This window comes from Dasypus novemcinctus, chromosome 24 (genome assembly GCF_030445035.2).
Source record: "Dasypus novemcinctus isolate mDasNov1 chromosome 24, mDasNov1.1.hap2, whole genome shotgun sequence".
Taxonomy (NCBI): Eukaryota; Metazoa; Chordata; class Mammalia; order Cingulata; family Dasypodidae; genus Dasypus; species Dasypus novemcinctus.
Genome location: NC_080696.1, coordinates 35,565,867 through 35,585,544, shown reverse-complemented (window position 1 = coordinate 35,585,544; position 19,678 = coordinate 35,565,867). Strand labels below are relative to the sequence as shown.

The 19,678-nt window shown below is 41.3% G+C and overlaps 1 protein-coding gene across 5 annotated transcripts in view; it reads left to right on the top strand.

The window, feature by feature from the left end:
- CDK5RAP1 (CDK5RAP1 mitochondrial tRNA methylthiotransferase) overlaps positions 1 to 15,215 on the top strand; it is a 58,986-nt gene extending 43,771 nt beyond the window's left edge. For all 5 annotated transcript variants that reach the window (XM_058286905.2, XM_058286906.2, XM_023589954.2 and 2 more), the window contains 2 exons: positions 2,788 to 2,928; positions 12,897 to 15,215. In XM_058286905.2, the coding sequence (XP_058142888.1) occupies positions 2,788 to 2,928; positions 12,897 to 12,977 (222 nt within the window). In that variant the 3' untranslated portion in view covers positions 12,978 to 15,215. The remainder of the gene's footprint in view (positions 1 to 2,787; positions 2,929 to 12,896) is intronic.
- Positions 15,216 to 19,678: the final 4,463 nt, after the last annotated feature.

Genomic DNA, 19,678 nt, shown 5'->3' with positions numbered 1-19,678 from the left:
TGACCTGAGTGGTGAGCTGGCCCAATGTGCAGTGCTGATGTGTACAAGGAGTGTCTTGCCATGCAGGGGTGTCCCCTGTGTAGGGGGGCCCCACACGAAGGAGTGTACCCTGCAAGGAAAGCCGCTCCACACACAAAAAAGTGCAGCCTGCCCAGGAGTGGTCCCACACACGCGGAGAGCTGACACAGCAAGATGATGCAACAAAAAAGGGACAGATTCCCAGTACCGTTGACAAGAATGCAAGTGGACACAGAAGAACACACAGCAAATGGACACAGAGAGCAGACATGGGGGGCCAGGGAAGGGGGGAGAGAAAAAAATTTAAAAAAACTGAAACAGAAAACACACTAGTAAATTTTGTAATATATTAAATGGCAAGAAGTGCTAAAGAGAAAAAAAATAAAACTAGAAAAGAGAAATGGGGGGGAGTATAACTGCTGACTAAAGCAGATTTATTGTTATTGTAGTTGTTTTGTGTTAACTAACATGTAACATTGATAATAAAAATAAAAAATGAAAGAAGTGTTAGTAGTTTTCTATTGTTGTATAACAAATTACCACTAAATTTAACAGCTTAAAACAAACATTTTAAATAGTTACTGAGAGTCAGGAATCTGGGAGTAACTTAGCTGGCTTAGGGTCTCTTAATGAAGGTTTTTTTTCAAAGATTTATTATTTATTTATTTCTCTCCCCTTACCCCCCCCCCCAGTTGTCTGCTCTTTGTGTCCATTCGCTGTGTGCTCTTCTATGACCGCTTCTGTCCTTATCAGTGGCACCAGGAATCTGTGTCTCTCTCTGTTGCGTCATCTTGTTGTGTCAGCTCTCTGTTGTGTGTGGTGCCATTCTTGGGCAGGCTACACTTTCTTTCCCTCTGGGCGGCTCTCCTTACAAGATGCACTCCTTGCGAGTGGGGCTCCCCTATGCTGAGGACACCCCTGCGTGGCACGGCACTCCATGCGCACATCAGCACTGTGCATGGGGCAGCTCCACACGGGTCAAGGAGGCCCAGGGTTTGAACCGCGAACCTCCCATGTGGTAGGCAGATGCCCTATCCATTGGGCCAAGTCCGCTTCCCTTAACGAAGTTTCAGTCAAAATTGTTGGCCAGGACTGCTGTCATCCGGAGGCCTAACTTGGGCTGAAGGATCCCCTTTTTAGCTTATTTACTTGGCTGTCCCGTCTTCAGTTCTTTGCTGGCTCTTGGCTGGAGGCCTCAGTTTCTTGCTACCTGGAGCTCTCCACAGGGTTGCCTAAAGGTCCCTTTATAAAATGGACCTGGATTCCTGGCAGCTGGATTCCATGAGAGCAAGTGACAAGACAGAGAGAGGGGACAGCGCTTGTGCACATTCATGTAAAGATAGAAACTGAAAGTGTCAGTCTTTTTAAATCTAATCTCAGAAGTAATTTACCATTTTTTTCTGTTTCCTTGGTCACATAGATCAACCTTCTTTCAGTGTAGGTTGGGTCTTCACAGTGGTGTGAACACTGGGATACAGGGTTTATATGGGGTTGTATTTAAGGCTGGCTACCATGGGGAGAAGGAATAGGTAAGGTGTGGTAGTCATTAGCGTTTTATATCAGTAACAAGGCATGTCTTCACCAAGAAGGCAACATTTGAGGAGAAACCTGAGGAAAGAGAAGGTGTGAACCAAGTTTCACCAAGGAGTTGACATTTGAGGAGAAACCTGAGGTAAATAAAGTACGAACCAAGCCATATCTGGGGGAAAAGTATTTGAGGCAGAGGAAAAAACACATTTAAAGGCCATGAGGCAGGAGCATGCTTAGGATGTTGAAAAAACAAAGGAGGTAAATGTAAGTGGAGCAGAGTGAGTGAGGAGGACAGGGAGGAAGATGAGTTCAGAGAGGTAATGGGGGTGTATTTTGTCAGCCAAAGGGGTGCTGATGCAAAGTACCAGAACTCTGTTCGCTTTTATAAAGGGTATTTATTTGGGGTAAAAGCTTGCAGTTACAAGGCCCTAAAGAGTCCAGCTCAAGGCTGCTTTCTCACCAGTTTCCACGTGTTGAAGCAAGATGGCATGCGATCTCTACGTGTGGTCTCTTGGGCCTTCTCATCTGCTCAGCAGCTTTGTTATCTTTGGCTGCAAACTATCAGGCAAATGGCTCATCTCTCTTCCTAGGACTTTTGCTGTTTGAGTCTTCTCCTTTCTGTCACATGGCAGGACCAAAATGACCAAGTTCTCTCCTCTTCTGTGTATTTTCTTGAATGAGTGTCTACTTATATCAGCCCACCAACGGAGCAGGGACTCAAGACTGAGTCACGCCCTACTGATGTGGTTGACTCAAAGCCCTCGATTGATTTTAAGTAAACCTAAAACCTTTGATTTTAACACAATCAAAAGATATCACACCCAGAGGAATAGTCAAGTTTATAAACATAATTTTTCTCTCATTTTTTTTTTTTTATTCACAAAAATAACCTCAAACTGCCACAGGGGGCCAGGTCATTCTGGGTTTTATAGAACATTTTAAGGATGTTGCTTTTTTTTTTTTTTTTTTTTAATTAGGATGTTTCTTTTAATCTGAGTGAGGTGGGAGGTTTGGCTCTTGTATGAGAATAGACCATAGAAGGGAATGGTGAAAACAGAAATAATTAGGAGACCTTTGCAGAAATCTGGTATTTGTGTGAAGAGGGTAAAGAGGTAATGGATGTAAAGTTCCTGGTATAGTGTCTGGCATGTAGTTTACAGAGATAAATTTTAGTTCTCTTCTCCTTAAAATTGGTGTATCCTGATTACCTATAATTACCCTTCTCTGTTCTTTCTGCAGATCAGCAAACGCTCTCCTGCTGACCTGTGTGGCCGGAATGATGGAAACCTTAAGGTGATCTTTCCTGATGTAGAGATGAAAGATGTCACTAACCCTGGGTTCAGGGTCAGAGCCCAGCCTGGTGACTACGTGCTGGTGAAGGTAAATTGTCCTTTTGGGCTTTTGGCTTGCATGGTGAAAACAAATGTTTGATTGAATCATTAGAGGGATGAAATTTTTTACTGGGAGAAATTATTTAATAAAATGAAAATCTCCTCTCAGTGGTTTTCTCAATCTGTATATTAGAAGAGCACCTTGGTCTGGATTTTAGACTGTTCCTAAGTAATGGCCTCCTGTTTTTCTTCTCTTTTCATCTGTACCAGAAGGGTCCCTTCTGAGAATTCAGTGAGGTTGAAGTGTAGCATGTAGTTTCCTGTTGCAGAAAGGCCAGAAAGTATAAGTGGTTTTGATTAGTTGATAGTGGTCTCTGTCAGAGATCATTGTGTCCTTTTGGTCTTTGATGCCCCAGGCATCCCTAACTTACATGTGTTCAAGTTTCCTGGGTCCCTTCCCTGGAATAGCAGGCCTAGCCATATGGCTATAGGATTTTCCTTTTCTTTTCCTCTTTCACTAGGAATAGTCTTCCTTTCTTTCCTTCTACCTTTTTCTTTATACACCATCCTTTTCTTCTCAAACTGTCACAGGGCTAGCACTGCCATCTTCCCTCCTGGTCCTTACATCCACTTTGCTTCAGAACCAAGAGCTGGCCAGCCATGTTCTAATGAGGTAGGCAGAGGCTCTGGAGCATCTGCAAGAAAGAGAGAAGAGGGTGATTCTTTGTCTACTGATGTTGATCATTGTTACCTCCTTCCTATTCCTTAGGTTTCATCCTCTGCTCTATTACATGAGCTGAATGCACTCATTTCAAATTCATGACCATAAAACTCAAATGAGGGAAGCGGACTTGGCTCAATGGATAGGGCATCCGCCTACCACATGGGAGATCCGTGGTTCAACCCCAGGCCTCCTTGACCCGTGTGGATTTCTTTCTTTTAATGTGCTTTTGGATTCGGTTTGCTAGTATTTTGTCAAAGATTTTTGCATCTCTATTCATAAGAGATACTGGTATGTAATCGTTTTTTTTTTTCCTTCCCCTCCCCTTCCCCCACCCTGCTGTTTTTGCTGTGTCCATTTGCTGTGTGATCTTGTGTATCTATTTCTCTTTTTGTCTTCTTTTCTCATTGAGATTCCATCCTGTGGACCTCTGATGTGGAGAGGCTCCCTGTCAATTGTGCCACCTCAGTTCCTGGTCTCTGCTGAGCTTCACCTTGATTTCCCTTTGTATCTTTTTTTGTTGGATAATCATCTTGCTGCATGACTCACTTGCGTGGGCACTGGCTAACCACATGGACACTCAGCTCGACATGCAGGCACTGGCTCGCCATACGGGCACTCATGTGGGCACTAGGCTCAGTATGTGGGCACTAGTTCGCTGAATGGACACTTAGTTTGCCACGTGGCGCCTACATGGGCACTTGGCTTGCCACCTGGGCACTGGCTCGCTGCACAGGCATGTTTTTTTTTTAGGAGGAACAGGAATTTGAACCCAGGACCTCATACGTGGGAAATAAGCATGCAACCACTGAGCTACATCTGCTTCTCTCTCCCTATGTTTTTAGTCTTTGTTTCATTTATTTCTGCTCTAATCTTTATTATTTCTTCCCTTCTGCATGCTTTAGGTTCAGTTTACTGTTCTTTTTCTAGTTCGTCACGGTGTATGGTTAGGTCTTTGATTTGAGCCTTTCTTCTTTTTTAATATAACCTTTAGGGCAATAAATTTCCCTCTGAGCATTGTCTTCCCTGTATCCCATAAATTTTATGCTGTGTTCTCATTTCCATTCTTCTCAAGATATTTATTGATTTCTCTTATGATTTTGTCTTTGACCCACTGATTAAGAGCATATTATTTACCTTCCATATATTTGTGGATTTTTCAGTTTTGCACCTGTTATTGATTTCCAGCTTCATTCCATTGTGGTCAGAGAAGTTGCTTTGTATAATTTCAATCTTTTTGAATTTATTGAGACTTGTTTTATGATGTAACATGTGGTCTATCCTGGAGCACACTTTGTGTGCACTTGAGAAGAATGTTTATCCTGCTGTTTGGGATCCAGTGTTTTGTACATATCTGTGAGTTCTAGTTCATTTATCATATTATTCATGTTCTCTATTTATTGATATTTTTCTAGATGTTCTAATGATGACAGTGGAGTTTTGAAGTGTGTAACTATTATTGTAGAGGTGTCTGCTACTTCTCCCTTCAGTGTTGCCAGTATTGCCTCATGTATTTTGAGACACTGTAGTTAGGTGCATATTTATGATTGTTATTTTTTCTTGGTGGAGGGGCCCTTTTATTAGTATGTAGTGTCCTTCTTTGTCTCTTGTAACAGTTTTTGACTTAAAAGTCTATTTTATCTCATAGTACTATAGCTACCCCAGCTCTATCTTGGACACTATTTCATGGATTATCTTTGCCCATCATTTTCTTTCAACCTTTTGTGTCTTTGGGTCTTTATTAGTCAGGGCTCTCGAGGGAAACAGAATCAACAGGAGATACCTGTAAATAATGTAAGATTTTATACAATTCTCTCATTTGACTCTGAGGATACACAAGTCCAAATTCTGCTGGCAGGCTGCAAACCAGGGCCTCAGATGAAGGGCCTCAGGAGATGTTGGCTATCCAAAGTCAAGCTGGAAAATGCTCTCTGAATTCTGAAATCACATCCCCTTTTAAGGTATTCAATTGATTGGATAAAATGTCACTCTTTGCTGACAGGCAAGCTCCTTAGTTGATTGTAGACATAATCAGCCATCTATGCAATAATGTCCTTGTATTACAATTAACCCAGTGCTTGCTTGACCAAACAACTGGGCAGAATCACCTGGCTGAGTTGACACATTAGTTTAACCATCACGGGGTCTAATGTGAGTCTCTTGTAAACAACATATAGTTGGATTGTGCCTCTTTTTAAAATCCATTTTGTCAATTTTGTCTTTTTTTTCAATATTAGAGCATTTTCATGATTAAAAAAACAACAAAAACCATTATTATACTTATATATTGGTACTATTAATTACAAATTCTATAATATGCTTTCACTATTTCAAGTCATTTTCAAACATTTACAAATAACTTCTACCAATTCTGTACAGATTAAACCTCAGCTTTCCATTCTGTAGCCATAGTCTGTTCTCTAGTGACTTTTAGTCTAACTATTTACTCCATGATTTTACTCATTCTATTTATTTCATAGTAGTGAAATCATACAATATTTGTCCTTTTGTTTTTGGCTTGCTTCACTCAACATAGTGCCCTCCAAGTTCATACACATTTTCATATACTTCATGACTTCATTCTTCTTACAGCCGCATAAAGTCCACTGTGTGTATATACCACATCCATTTATTAGTTGATGTATACCTGGGTTGTTTTCCATCTTTTGTCAGTTGTGAATAATGTTGCTCTGATGGTTAGGATATTGTGTCAACTTGGCCAGGAAATTGTGCCCAGTTGTTTAGTCAAGCAAACACTGGGCTAACTCTAATAAAAAGGCATTTATGTACTTTAGTCATCATTGACTTTACTGCCGTGGTAAATCATAGATAGCTGGTTATAATTACATTAATCAGGGAGATTGCCATCAGCAATGAGTGATGATTAACCTAATCAGTTGAATGCCTTAAAAGGGGAAGTGATTCCAGCATTGAGAGAGAATTTCCCAGCTCGTCTTTGGATAGCCAAAATCTCCCAGAACTTGTCAAGAACCTTCACTGGACTTGCATTGCAGTCCCTGGTTGCAGCCTGCTTGCGGAACCTGGACTTGTGCATCCCCGTGGCTGCGTGACAGACTCTTATAGAATTGCATACAATTGACAGATATCTCTTGTTGATTCTCTTTCCCTAGAGAACCCTGACTAATGCAGTTGCTATGAACATCTATGTGCAGTTGTCTGTGTCACTGCTCTCAGTTCTTCCGGGTAAATACCTACTGCAATATTGCTGGATCACATGGTAAATCTATATCTAACTTCCAAGGAACCACCAAATGGCTTCCACAGTGACTGTACCATTCTCCACTTCCAGCAACAATGAATAAGTGTTCCACACCCTCTCCAATACTTGTAGTTTTCTGTTTTGTTTAATAATTGCCATTTTAGTAGGTATGAAAGGATATCTCATTATAGCTTTGATTTGCATTCCCTGAATAGCCAGTAATGTTGACCAATCTGTGCCTTTTGATTGGGTAGTTTAATCCATTAATATTAAGTGTTATTACTTTATTTTTTTAAAGATTTATTTTATTTATTTCTCTCCCCTTCCCCCCCACCCCTGCCCCAGCTGTCTGTTCTCTGTGTCTATTCGCTGTGTGTTCTTTTTTTTAAAGATTTATTATTTATTTATCTATCCCTCCCCCCCTCCCCCTCCCCCTCCCGCGATTGTCTGTTCTGTGTCTATTTGCTGCGTCTTCTTTGTCTGCTTCTGTTGTCAGCGGCACGGGAATCTGTGTTTCTTTTTGTTGCATCATCTTGTTGTGTCAGCTCTCCCTGTATGAGGCACAGTTCCTGGGCAGGCTGCACTTTCTTTCGCTCTAGGCGGCTCTCCTTACGGGGTGCAGTCCTTGCGGGGGACACCCCTACGCGCGGGGGACACCCCTACCCGGTATGGCACTCCTTGCACACATCAGCACTGTGCATGGGCCAGCTCCACACGGGTCAAGGAGGCCCGGGGTTTGAACCGTGGACCTCCCATGTGGTAGACGGAGGCTCTAACCACTGGGCCAAGTCTGCCGCCTCGCTGTGTGTTCTTCTGTAACCACTTCTGTCCTTATCACTGGGAATCTGTGTTTCTTTTTGTTGCATCATCTTGCTGTGTCAGCTCTCCGTGTATGTGGCACCATTCCTGGGCAGGCTGCACTTTCTTTCACACTGGGTGGCTCTACTTACAGAACACACTCCTTGCGCGTGGGGCTCCCCTGCACAGGGGGTGGGTACCCCTGTGTGGCACGGCACTCCTTGCGCACATCAGCACTGTGCGTGGGCCAGCTCCACATGGGTCAAGGAGGCCCGGGGTTTGAACTGCCGACCTCCCATTGTGGTAGATGGATGCCCTATCCACTGGGCCAAGTCCGCTTCCAAGTGTTACTACTTTAAAGGCAGGGCTTACTCCAACCATTTTGTTCTTTTTTTTAAAATATATTTTTCATCTTTTTTGTATGTCTTTTCCTTTATTGCAGCCTCCTTTTGTGTATTGCTCATCTTTTGTGGTGTATCTCTTTGAGCCCTTTCTCATTTTCATTTCTGAATATTTAAAAATTTCTTTCTTTGTACCAACACTGGGATTTGTATTACATGACCTAAGCCTGGAAACTACTAGTTTTAGTTTCAGTGACATATCTGCTCTCGTGTTCTTTCATTTCCCTTCTTTATGTTGCTTATGTCCCACATTACCTCTTTATATTTTGCCTATTTTCAGGAAATATGATTATTTCTTCTTCAGTTTTATCCTCTTAGAGGAATTAAAGAGTAGGGTTATATACTGAGAGTGCAGTACTATTGGGTTTTGTACTTGCCCATTTAGTTACTTTTACTGAAGATCTTCACTTCATGCCACTCCAAGCCCCTGTTTCCTGTCTTTTCCTTTCAACCTGAAGAACTCCCTTTAACAATTCTCTCAGTTTTTGTTTATCTTTTAATGTCTTAAACTCTTCCTTTTTTCTGTTTATACCCCCCCTTGTGGCTTTTTGCTTGCTGTCTGCTCTCTGCATCCATTTGCTGTACGTTCTTCTGTGCCTGTATTTATATATTTATTCTCCCCCCCTTGCAGTTTGCTTGCTGTCGGCTCTCTGTGTCTATTTGCTGCATGCTTTTCTGTGTTTTTCTTGTCTCCCTTTTTGTTGCATCAAGTTGCTGAACCAGCTCTCTGCAGTGCTTGTGGGCCGGCGACACTCTGTGGCAGTTGTGGGCCGGGGAGCATTCTGCGGCACTTGTGGCCTGGTGGTACTCCATGGCGCTTGGGCCCACAACTCTCTGTAGTGTGCGGGTGGGCCTACCTTCACAAGGAGGCCCCAAGATGCCAACCCAGGGCCTGCCATATGGTAGACAGGAGCCCAACTGATTTAGCCACAGCCGCTTCCATCTCCCTCTTTTTTGTTGTTTTTTTAAGATTCATTTTTATATACTTCTCCCCTTCCCTGCTACGTTGTCTACTCTCTGTGTCTTCTTTTGTGTCCGCTTGCATTCTTGTCAGCAGCACCAGGAATCTTTGTCTCTTTTTTGGTTGTGTTCTCTTGCTGCGTCAGCTCTCCTAGGCGGTCTGCACTTTTTTCACACGGGGCAGCTCTTCTTGAGGGGCACACTCCTTGTGCGTGGGGCTCCCCTACACATGGGATACTTCTGCATGGCATGGCACTCTTGGTGTGCATCAGCGCTGTGTGGGCCAGCTCACCACACGGGTCAGGAGGCCCTTGGCTTGAACCCTGGATCTCCTATATGGTAGGTGGACGCTTTATCAGTTGAGACAAATCTGCTTCCCTCTCCCCCGTTTTTGAAAGAGGGTATAATTATATAAAGAATTTTTGTCTATCAGTTTTTCTCATGCAGTGCCTTAAATATATCATACCACTGCGTATTGCTGCTATGGATTCAGATGAGAAATTGTTACTTTCTCTTATTAAGGTTCCCTTGCATTTGATGAATCGCTTTTCTTTTGCTCCTTTCAGAATTCTCTCTTTGTCATTTGACATTCTGATTACTAAGTATCTTGGAGTAGGTCTCTTAGGGTTTATCCTATTTGAAATACATCGTACTTCTTGGACATGTATAGTTCTGTCTTTCGGAAGTTGGAAATTGTCAGCCATTATTTCCTCAAATATTCTTTCTGCCCCTTTTTTCTCCTTCTGGGACTCCCATGATGTGTATGTTCATATATGCTTCATGCTGTCACACAAGTCCAGACGCTGCTCAGTATATTCTGTTCTGTTTTCTATCTCTTCTTCTAACTGTACAATTTTCATTGTCCCTTCTTCTAGTTTGTGATTCTTTCTTCAATCTGCTAAAGTCTGCTGTTGTGTGTCTCTAGTGTATTTTTAATCTCCATTATTCTTTTCATTCCTTTAAATTCTGTTATGTTTCTTTTTAAACTTTCTGATTCTTCTTTTTGCTCACATATTATCTTCTCTCTTTTTTTTAATATTTTATTTTCCCACCCTCCCTCTATTGTCTGCTTTCTGTGTTCATTCACTGTTGTTCTTCTCTGTCTGCTTGTATTCTCATTAGGCGGCTCTAGGAAATGATCCTAGGACCTTGCAGAGTGGGTGAGAGACAGTCATTCTCCTGTGTCACCTCAGCTTCCTGGTCTGCTGCGTCTGTTGTTGTCTCTCCTCTGTCTCTTTTTGTTGCATCATATTGCTGCGCCAGCTCTCAGTGTGGTCTAGCACTCCTGCGTGGGGCAGCACTCCTGAGAAGGGAAGCACTCTGCACAGGCCAGCACTCTGCATGGGCCAGCTCACCACATGGACCAGCTTGCCTTCACCAGGAGGCCCTGGGCATCGAACCCTGGTCTTCTATATGATAGATAGGAGCCCAATTGCTTGAGCAACATCTTCTTCCCTGTATTGTCTTCTTAATATCCTTTAGCTCTACATCCATATTTAGTTATTTCTATTCATATTTTCCTTCATTTCCTGGAATTGACTTAGCAGATTTGTTTGAGCTTCTTTTTACAAAGTCTTCATGTCCTCCGAAGTTTTTTCTTGTTTTTGTTTTTTAATTTTTTAAAAAGATATTTAGATTACATAAATGTTACTTAAAAAAAATATAGGGGACTCCCATATGACCCACTCCGCACACTGCCCGCATCCTCTGAAGTTTTAATTTGTTCCCTTGACTAAGCCACCTCTTTCTGTTTCTTATTTCTGCTGATATATTCAGCATCTGATTATTTTGATGTGCTAATTCTGAAAGTCAGTTTCTCCCTGTTACTGGGGCTTTTATTATAGATTGGCCATGTGTTAAGTCCTCTCTTTGATGCTTGAACCTTTAGCAGCCTGTGTTTAACTGTTCAGATTTTCTCCTGTCTTCTGTACCTGTTTCTTGCCCTGGACATATGACCCTTTTTTTTTTTTTTTTTGGAGATACCGGGCATTGAAATCCTGGGAGCTTGTACAGGTGAAGCAGGTGCTCAACCACTGAGCTTCATCTTCTCTGACATACCTTTTAAGATTGTTCTTTTATGTGCAGTTATTTCACTTCCAGGAGAAAACTTCCTTTCCTCTGTTCCTTCTCTGGGAGTCTGATCTCTTCTTTTTGTTTTCGTGCAGAACTTTTTCCCAGCTCTTATTATTTGGTCAACTGTTTACCTCACTCAGTGCTCCTTTTCATTACACTTTTCAATTCTAGGGCCCATCCCACCTTATAGCAGTTTAGTTTTCCCTTTTCCCATGAGTCTGTTCTTTTTTTTTTTTTTAAGATTTATTTATTTATTTCTCCATTTCTCCCTGCCTCCCCACCTCATTGTTTGCTCTTGCTGTGTCTGTTCATTGTATGCTTGTCTTCTTTTTAGGAGGCACTGGAACCAAACCAGGGATCTCACCTCTCTTTTTTTTTTAGATTTATTTATTTATTTATTTTTTATTTATTTCTCTTACCTTCCCAACCCCCTGCCCCAGTTGTCTATTCTCTGTGTCTATTTGCTGCGTGTTCTTCTTTGTCCACTTCTGTTGTTGTCAGCGGCATGGGAATCTGTGTTTCTTTTTGTGTTTCTTTTGTTGCATCATCTTGTTGAGTCAGCTCTCCGGTGTATGGCGCCATTCCTGGGCAGCCTGCACTTTCTTTCGCGCTGGGTGGCTCTCCTTACAGGGTGCACTCCTTGTGTGTGGGGCTCCCCTACGCGGGGACACCCCTGCGTGGCGCGGCACTCCTTGCGCGCATCAGCGCTGCACATGGGCTAGCTCCACACGGGTCAAGGAGGCCCGGGGTTTGAACTGCGGACCTCCCAAGTGATAGACGGACGCCCTAACCACTGGGCCAAGTCCGCTTCCCGGTACCTAATCTCTTGAGCCATCTCTGCTCCCTGCTTTGTTGTGTCTCTCGTTGTGTTTCCCTCCTGTGTCTCTTTGTTGCATAAAATAAGTCCATTGGCTGGCAGCGCCAGCCCTTTGTGTTGACTCACTGTCTTGTTCATTATCTTTAGGAGACACCGGGAACCAAACCTGGGACCTCCCATGAGGTAGGCAAGAGCTCAGCTGCTCGAGCCATATCAGCTTCCCTCCTTGAGGCTTATCTGCCTCCAGAAGCTTCCACATTCAGGTATCCTGTTCCAGGAAGCCACATGGGTTCAGCAGCCAAACATGCCTATTTTTTCATTTAGGTGTTCCAGCAATTTGAGACTAGGTTGGATATGTGTACTGCTTGCCAACAGTTTGATGTGGGTTTCTTTTGTTTCCTGGGGGCCCTTTTTAATGAATGTGTTTGCCTGCCTTCTTGAGTTCTATGCTCCATCTCTGTGGTCTTGGGATCATGTCCTGGATAGGCGTGGGGTTCAAACTTGCTGCTGTGGTGGCTTTGTGCTCTGTGTCCACAGCAGGAGGTACCTGTTCTATGCTGTACTGTTGCCGTGTGTCTCTTCAGCCATGGAGGACTGAGTAAGGGGGAGGGGTTGAGACTGCCATTTCCCAGTCACACCTTCTCTTTTGATGTATTTTTTTCTTTTCTTTGACTCAGTGTTTGTGGAATCCTTCTCCAGTCTCTGTTATTCTCCAGAGTTCCAAACAAGTGGGATTTGTCCTGTATTAGTAGTTTCTGAGGGGATACTTTTCCTGGGGAAGTCTTACATGACCATCTTAATGACATCATCCCTGGGACTGACACATTTTGATGACTTAAATTATAAGCAATGCATTGCCTAAGGCTGTCTCTTACTTTCAGGACTGGGGGCTCGTGGAAATCATGCAGTCTGTATCACCTGACATTTCCATCAGATTCCTTTTGGTGGCCTCTCCTCCAGCGTCTCCACATTAAGTCCCTGTGACACAGTCCTGGTTACCTTGTCTTTTTCTGTTTTTTTTTTTCAGATCACCTCTGCGAGCTCTCAGACACTTAAAGGACATGTTCTCTGCAAGACCACTCTGAAGGGCTCCTCAGCATATTGCTGACTTAAGTGGAGGACTCGAGAGGTACTTGGGTCATCCTTCCCAACACAAAGAGAGAAAAGGCTGGTCACTGGTCAAAGAGGAAATGAAGCGTTGGAGACATGCTGCAAATACAAACTGTAAATGTTGAAGCAACTTTATGTCAAGTGAAAAATGCATCTCCTTGCTGCTATTTGAACAACCTTTACAATAATTAAATATACCTAAACTAAACAGCCCCTTTTGTCTTTCTCCTTCTACTTCATTGTCGTCTTAGTTTAGTGTTATGATTTCCTTACAGTCTCTACATTAAGTGTTTCCCAACCCCAATTCTGCTGTGGACACTGCATTGCAAACCTCTCTGTTTTTTCATCTGGACCCTAGGAGTTAAAAAGTATAAGAGGGGAACATGGGGAGAGAACAATTTACTTGGGAAAATCTACTCTAGAACTTACTGAAATTTTAGTTTGATACCATTGACTCAACTGCCTTTCTCCTCACTTTATTCGGCATTTCTTCTTTTTTTTTTAGGGCCTGGGAATTGAACCCAGGACCTCGTATATGGGAATCCAATGCTCAACCACTGAGTTACACTGGCTACCCTGAGTTGGATGCATGTATGTTTTTGTTTTTAGGAGGTACTGGAGATTGAACTCAGGACCTCTTACATGGGAAGCCAGTACACTACCACTTGAGCTACATCTTCTCCTCTGTTCTGCATTTCTTACCTGAGGATTTCCCTTGTGGGCCTATTCCTTATCCTATCAATTCATTCTTTGAAAATGTCATTACCCACCAACAGCTTTAGAGCAGTAGTTTCTGGCCAATTCACTGCTAAACAATTTCATTAAAAAAAAAAAAAGCCTCAACAAAACACCAAGACATGGTAGCATCGAGTATTTGAGTCATTAGGACTTTAGTTTAAGTCCCCACTCTATTGCTTGAAATGTGAGACCTTGAACAAGTTTGTTCTTCTGAGCCTTGGCTCTCTCATGCGTGATGTGGGTTTGATAGTAGAATGCTTATGTTTCATGCTTTTGGAGTTCAGTGAGGTTGTGTTCATAAAGAGCTTAACACAAGTAGCAGAGCCAAGATCCTGAGGAATGTGCTGGCTGTTCGTCAAATTGCCCAGAGGACCCTAAGTACTGCTTCATGCAAGCAATTTGAAAATCAAGTTCCAGAAAAACAGAAGCTCTTTCAGGAGGATAATGGAATTCCAGTGCATCTGAAGGGCGGGTTAGCTGATGCCCTCCTGTACAGAGCCACTATGGTTCTTACAGTTGGTGGAACAGCATATGGTGTGTATTAGTGGGCCGTAGCTTCATTTCCCAAGATGCAGGATTGAGTTAAATTTATCATCCCAGCACTCAGTATTGGTTCAATTTAATTCAGCGCTCTATGGACCAGTAATCTGATAAATAACTAAGATTTGGGGGCTCAGTATTTATTGACTTGTACTAACTGCCATCAATAAAGCAGTTTTTACTGTGACCAAAAAAACCCCCAGCATAGTCATGGTATATTGTAAGCTCTTATTAAATGGATTTGATCACTGGATGATTTTACTTCTAAAACAGACTGCATTTATTAGGATATGCTCAGGCTTCGTTGTGTATCTGGCAATGATCTCCTTTAGGCCTTTTCCAGTGGCAGCCTTTGGAAACCCCAGGCTGGGAAATCTCTTCCTCATGTACTGGGTTGGCTTGGGGAATTTGGTTTCTACTCTTAGGGTCCATTTTCTACTGAGGAGGACATTGTTTAGGGCTCTTAAACCCAGTTCTTCACTTTACAAGAATTTGGAAATTTATTTGACTTTTTTATAAAAAAGTAAAACATACATGTTGCAAATAACCACTTTTCTCTAATATTCTAGTCTTGTTTTACAAAAACCAGCAGTTTTATCACTTTCTAGTTTATCTTTCAGAGATAGCCGCTGTATATATAATGATTTGTGTATGTATTTGTTTTACACAAATAGTTGCTAACTACATACTATTCTTTTTTTAAACACAGCTTTTTGTTATATTTTGGCCAAAGCATGACTTTTGTGTATTGAAATTATTGAAACATGTTTTATGATTTACAATATTATCCATCTTGGTAAATATTCTGTGTCCACTTGAAAATAATGTATATTTTGGTGTTACGTGAGTGTTCTATAAATTCATTCAAGATGGTTAATAGTGTGCAAGTGTAATATTCTTGCTTATTTTCTGTCTATTCTCTCAGTTATTTAGAGAGAGGTATTAAAATTTCTGACAATAACTGTGGATTTGTCTATTTTCCCCTTGCAGTTCTGTCATTTTTTGCTTCATGTATTTTATTTTATTTTTTGTTTTTTTTTTAAAGATTTATTTTTTATTTATTTCTCTCTTCTTCCTCGCCCCTCCCCAGTTGTCTGCTCTCTGTGTCCATTCGCTGCATGTTCTTCTGTGACTGCTTCTATCCTTATCAGTGGCACCGGGAATCTGTGTTTCTTTTTGTTGCGTCATCCTGTTGTGTCAGCTCTCTGTGTGTTTAGTGCCATTCCTGGGCAGGCTGCACTTTCTTTCGTGCTGGGCAGCTCTCCTTAAGGAGTGCACTACTTGCTCGTGGGACACCCCTGCGTTGCAGGCACTCCTTGCGCGCATCAGCAGTGTGTGGGCCAGCTCCACACGGGTCAAGGAGGCCCGGGGTTTGAACCACGGACCTTCCATGTGGTAGGCGAATGCCCTATCCTTCGGGCCAAGTCCTCTTCCCTGCTTCATATATTTTGAAGTCTTATTAACAGGTAAATATAGGCATGTCTTGGAGATATTGTAGATTTGGTTCCAGACCACTGCAATAAAATGAGTAACATGAATTTTTGGTTTCCTAGTGCATGTGTTAAGGTTATGTTTACAATATCCTGTAGTCTATTAAGTTTGTAATAGCATTATGTCTAAAAAAGCAATGTGCCCTGCTCAATTAAAAAAAGCCACTTAATTACTAAAAAATGGTAATTACCATCGGAGCCTTCAGTGAGTTGTAATCTTTTGCTGGTAGAGGGGCTTGCCTGTGTTGATGGCTGCTGACTGATCATGGTAGTGGTTGCTGAAGTTTGGGTGGCTGCGGAAATTTCTTAAAATAACAAACAATGATGTTTGCCACATTGATTCACTCTCTTTTCACTTAAACAGAGGCCATTATAGGATAACTGGGCTAATTTCAATATTGTTGTGTCTCAGGGAAGAGGGAGGCCCGAGGAGAGGGAGAGAGATGGCAGAACTGCTGGTTGGTGGAGCAGTCAGAACACACACTACCTTTGTCAATTAAGTTTGGCATCTCATATGGGTGCAGTTCCTTGTGCCATAAAACAACATCAAAGATCACTGATCACAGTCCACCATAACAGTTAAAATAATAATGAAAAATGTTATATATTGTGAGAATTACCAAAATGTGACATAAAGACATGAAGTGAGCATATGCTGTTGGAAAAATGGCACTGATAGACTTGAGGAATGTAGGGTTGCCACAGACCCTCACCTGGTAAAAAATGCAATATCTGAAGCACAGTAAAGGGAAGTGCAATAAATGAGATACATGCCTGTAAACTTTTATGATTTATGCCTTGATTAATTGATCCCTGTATATGAAATTATTTATTGCTGGTAGTGTTCTTTGCTCTGAAATCAAATCTATGTTGTCTGATGCTAATACAGCCACTCTGGCTCTCTTTTTTCTTTATTTTAAATTGAGGTATAATTCACTATAAGTTTTCACCATTCTAAAGTGTACAGTTCAATAATTTTTAGTATATTCACTAGGTTGTGCCATCATCACCACACTCAATTTTAGAACATTTTCATCACCCAAAACAGAAACTTCGTAACTTTAGCTATCACCCCCTAAACACTTACCCACCCCCCGCAGTTCTAGGCATTTACTGATCTACTGTCTGTATGGGTTTGCCTATTCTAGAATTTTCATATAAATAGAATTATATGCTACATGGTCTTTTGTGACTAAGTTCTTTTAATACAATATTTTCAATATATGGTATATTTATGCTGTAGCATTATCAGTACTTCATTTAAGAATATCACTAAAACATTCATAAACAAGTATATAGTAATAGTTGTGAAGTTACAAAAGATATATACATAACATCATTCAGGACTCTCGTACCTCACTCTACCACCAATACCTTGCATTATTTTATTTGTAAAGATTTTTTAAAAAATTTTATTTATTTCACCACCCCCCCCCCCCGTTGTCTGCTCTCTGTGTCCATTCGCTGTGTGTTCTGTGACCGCTTCTATCCTTATCAGTGGCACCGGGAATCTGTGTTTCTTTTTGTTGCGTCATCTTGCTGTGTCAGCTCTCCATATGCGTGGTGCCATTCCTGGGCAGGCTGCACTTTCTTTCGTGCTGGGAAGCTCTCCTTATGGGGCGCACTCCTTGTGCATGGGGCTCCCCTATGCGGGGGACACCCCTGTGTGGCATGGCACTCCTTGCATGCATCAGCACTGCACGTGGGCCAGCTCCACACAGGTCAAGGAGGCCTGGGGTTTGAACCATGGACCTCCATTGTGGTAGGCGGACGCTCTATCCATTGGGCCAAGTCCACTTCCTATCTTGCATTATTGTTAAACATTTTTAGCTAATGGTTAAGGAGCATTGCCAAAATATTACTAACCAAAGTAGTCAAAATATTATTACTAACCAAAGTATTTTCCCCCAGCCCACCTAATTTTTATTATCTTTATATCATTTATATATGAACATACATAAACAATAAGTGTATAGTAAAAGCTGTGAATTTACAGAGCAAACATGCATAACATCATACAGGGGTCACCTACATCAACCCTCCACCAACACCTTGCATTGTTGTGAGACGTTTGTTACAAATTATGATAGAATATTGTCAAAGACTTACTACTAAGTATAGTCCTTACATTTGATGTATTTTTCCCCCAACCCACCCTATTATTTTTTAAGTATATTTTTATGACAGTAGTTGTAAACTTATAAAACAATCATGCATGTGTGCAGAATTCCCAAATTATACCCCTCTATCAACACACCACACTGTGGTGGAACATTTGTTACAGATAAGATAATATCATCTGATTGTTACCACTTCCATAATGTACAATTCACACACATTTTCCATACTGCCCCATTATCAACACAGTACATCTTTGGCATAGATGCAAGGATGTTCTTACTGCTAACCACAGTCCATTTGTCACTCCAGTTGTATTTTTCCCATGGTATTCCATGTTTCCACCACCCTGCAGTAGTGATGTACATTTGCTCTAGCTCACAAAGGACCCTCTTGCATCTGTACCACCAACCACAGCTCTCATCCACCTCTTGGTTTACCATGCTATTCAAATTGTAGATTATTCTCTAGCATTCTGTCAGTTGGCATTTATATACCTAGACTACCATTTTCAACCACATCCTCATTTATAAAATAGCTCTTCCTCATTATATGTTACCATCCACTCTATACATTTCCACACTTTTACAGTAAAGCTAATTAAAACTTTTACATATATTAAACATCAGTAGTCCATCTCAATTGTCCTCATCTCCTTTAAGAATCCACCACCCACCACCAGATCTTGAAGATATTTTCCTATAATTTCTTCTAGAAGCTTTATGGTTCTTGCTTTGATTTTTAGGTTTTTCATCCATTTTGAGTTAATTTTTGGATAAGGCGTGAGATAGGGGTCCTCTTTCCTTCTTTTGGGTAGGGGTATCCAGTTCTTTCAGCAGTATTTGTTGAATGGACTATTTTGCCCGAGCTGTATAGTTTTGACAGGCTATTAAAAAAATCACTAGTAAAAAAATCACTTGAACATACATGTGAGGGCCTGTTTCTGAGCCATCAGTTTGGTTCCATTGGTCTATGTGTCTGTCTTTATGCCAGTGCCATGCTGTTTTTACAACTATAGCTAGGTAATATGAATTAAAGCCTGGAGATGAGGGTTCGCCTTTCCTTTTTAAATGTTTCTGGCTATTCAGGATCCCTTACCCTTCCAAATAACTTTGATCATCATGTTTTCAATAAAAAAAAAGGTGGTAGAATTTTTATCAGGATTGCATTGAGTCTGTATATCAATTTGAGTAGAATTGACATCTTAATGATATTTCGTCTTCCAATCCGTGAGCATGGAATATTCTTCCAGTTATTTAGGCCTTTTTTGATTTTACGTTGAGTTGCAGTTTTCTGAATACAAGTGCTTCACATTGTTGGTTAAGTTTATTCCTGACTATTCAAGTTTTATCTGTCATATTTTATTTCCATTAGTCTTTTGACACTTTGTTACTTTCATTGATATAATCTTCATTTCTAGACTCTCTTCCAGGCCTCTCCTATCTTTTCTTTTTAGGGTATACACACCCTTCAGAATTTCCTGAAAACCCAGCCTCTTGGTTAGAAATTCTCTCAGTTTCTTTTATCTGTGAATATTCTAAAATTGCCCTCATTTTTGAAAGACAATCTTGCCAGATATAAGATTCTTGGTTGGAAGTTTTTCTCCTGCAGTATCTTGAATATATCATGGCACTGTCTTCTCGCCTCCATGGATTCTGATGAGAAATCAGCACTTAATCTTATTGGGTATCCCTCATATGTTATGTATTGCTTTTCTCTTGTTGTTCTCAGAATTCTCTCTTTGTCTTTGGCATTTGACATTCTGATTAGTATATATCATGGAATTGGTCTATTTGGATTATTTCAGATGGGA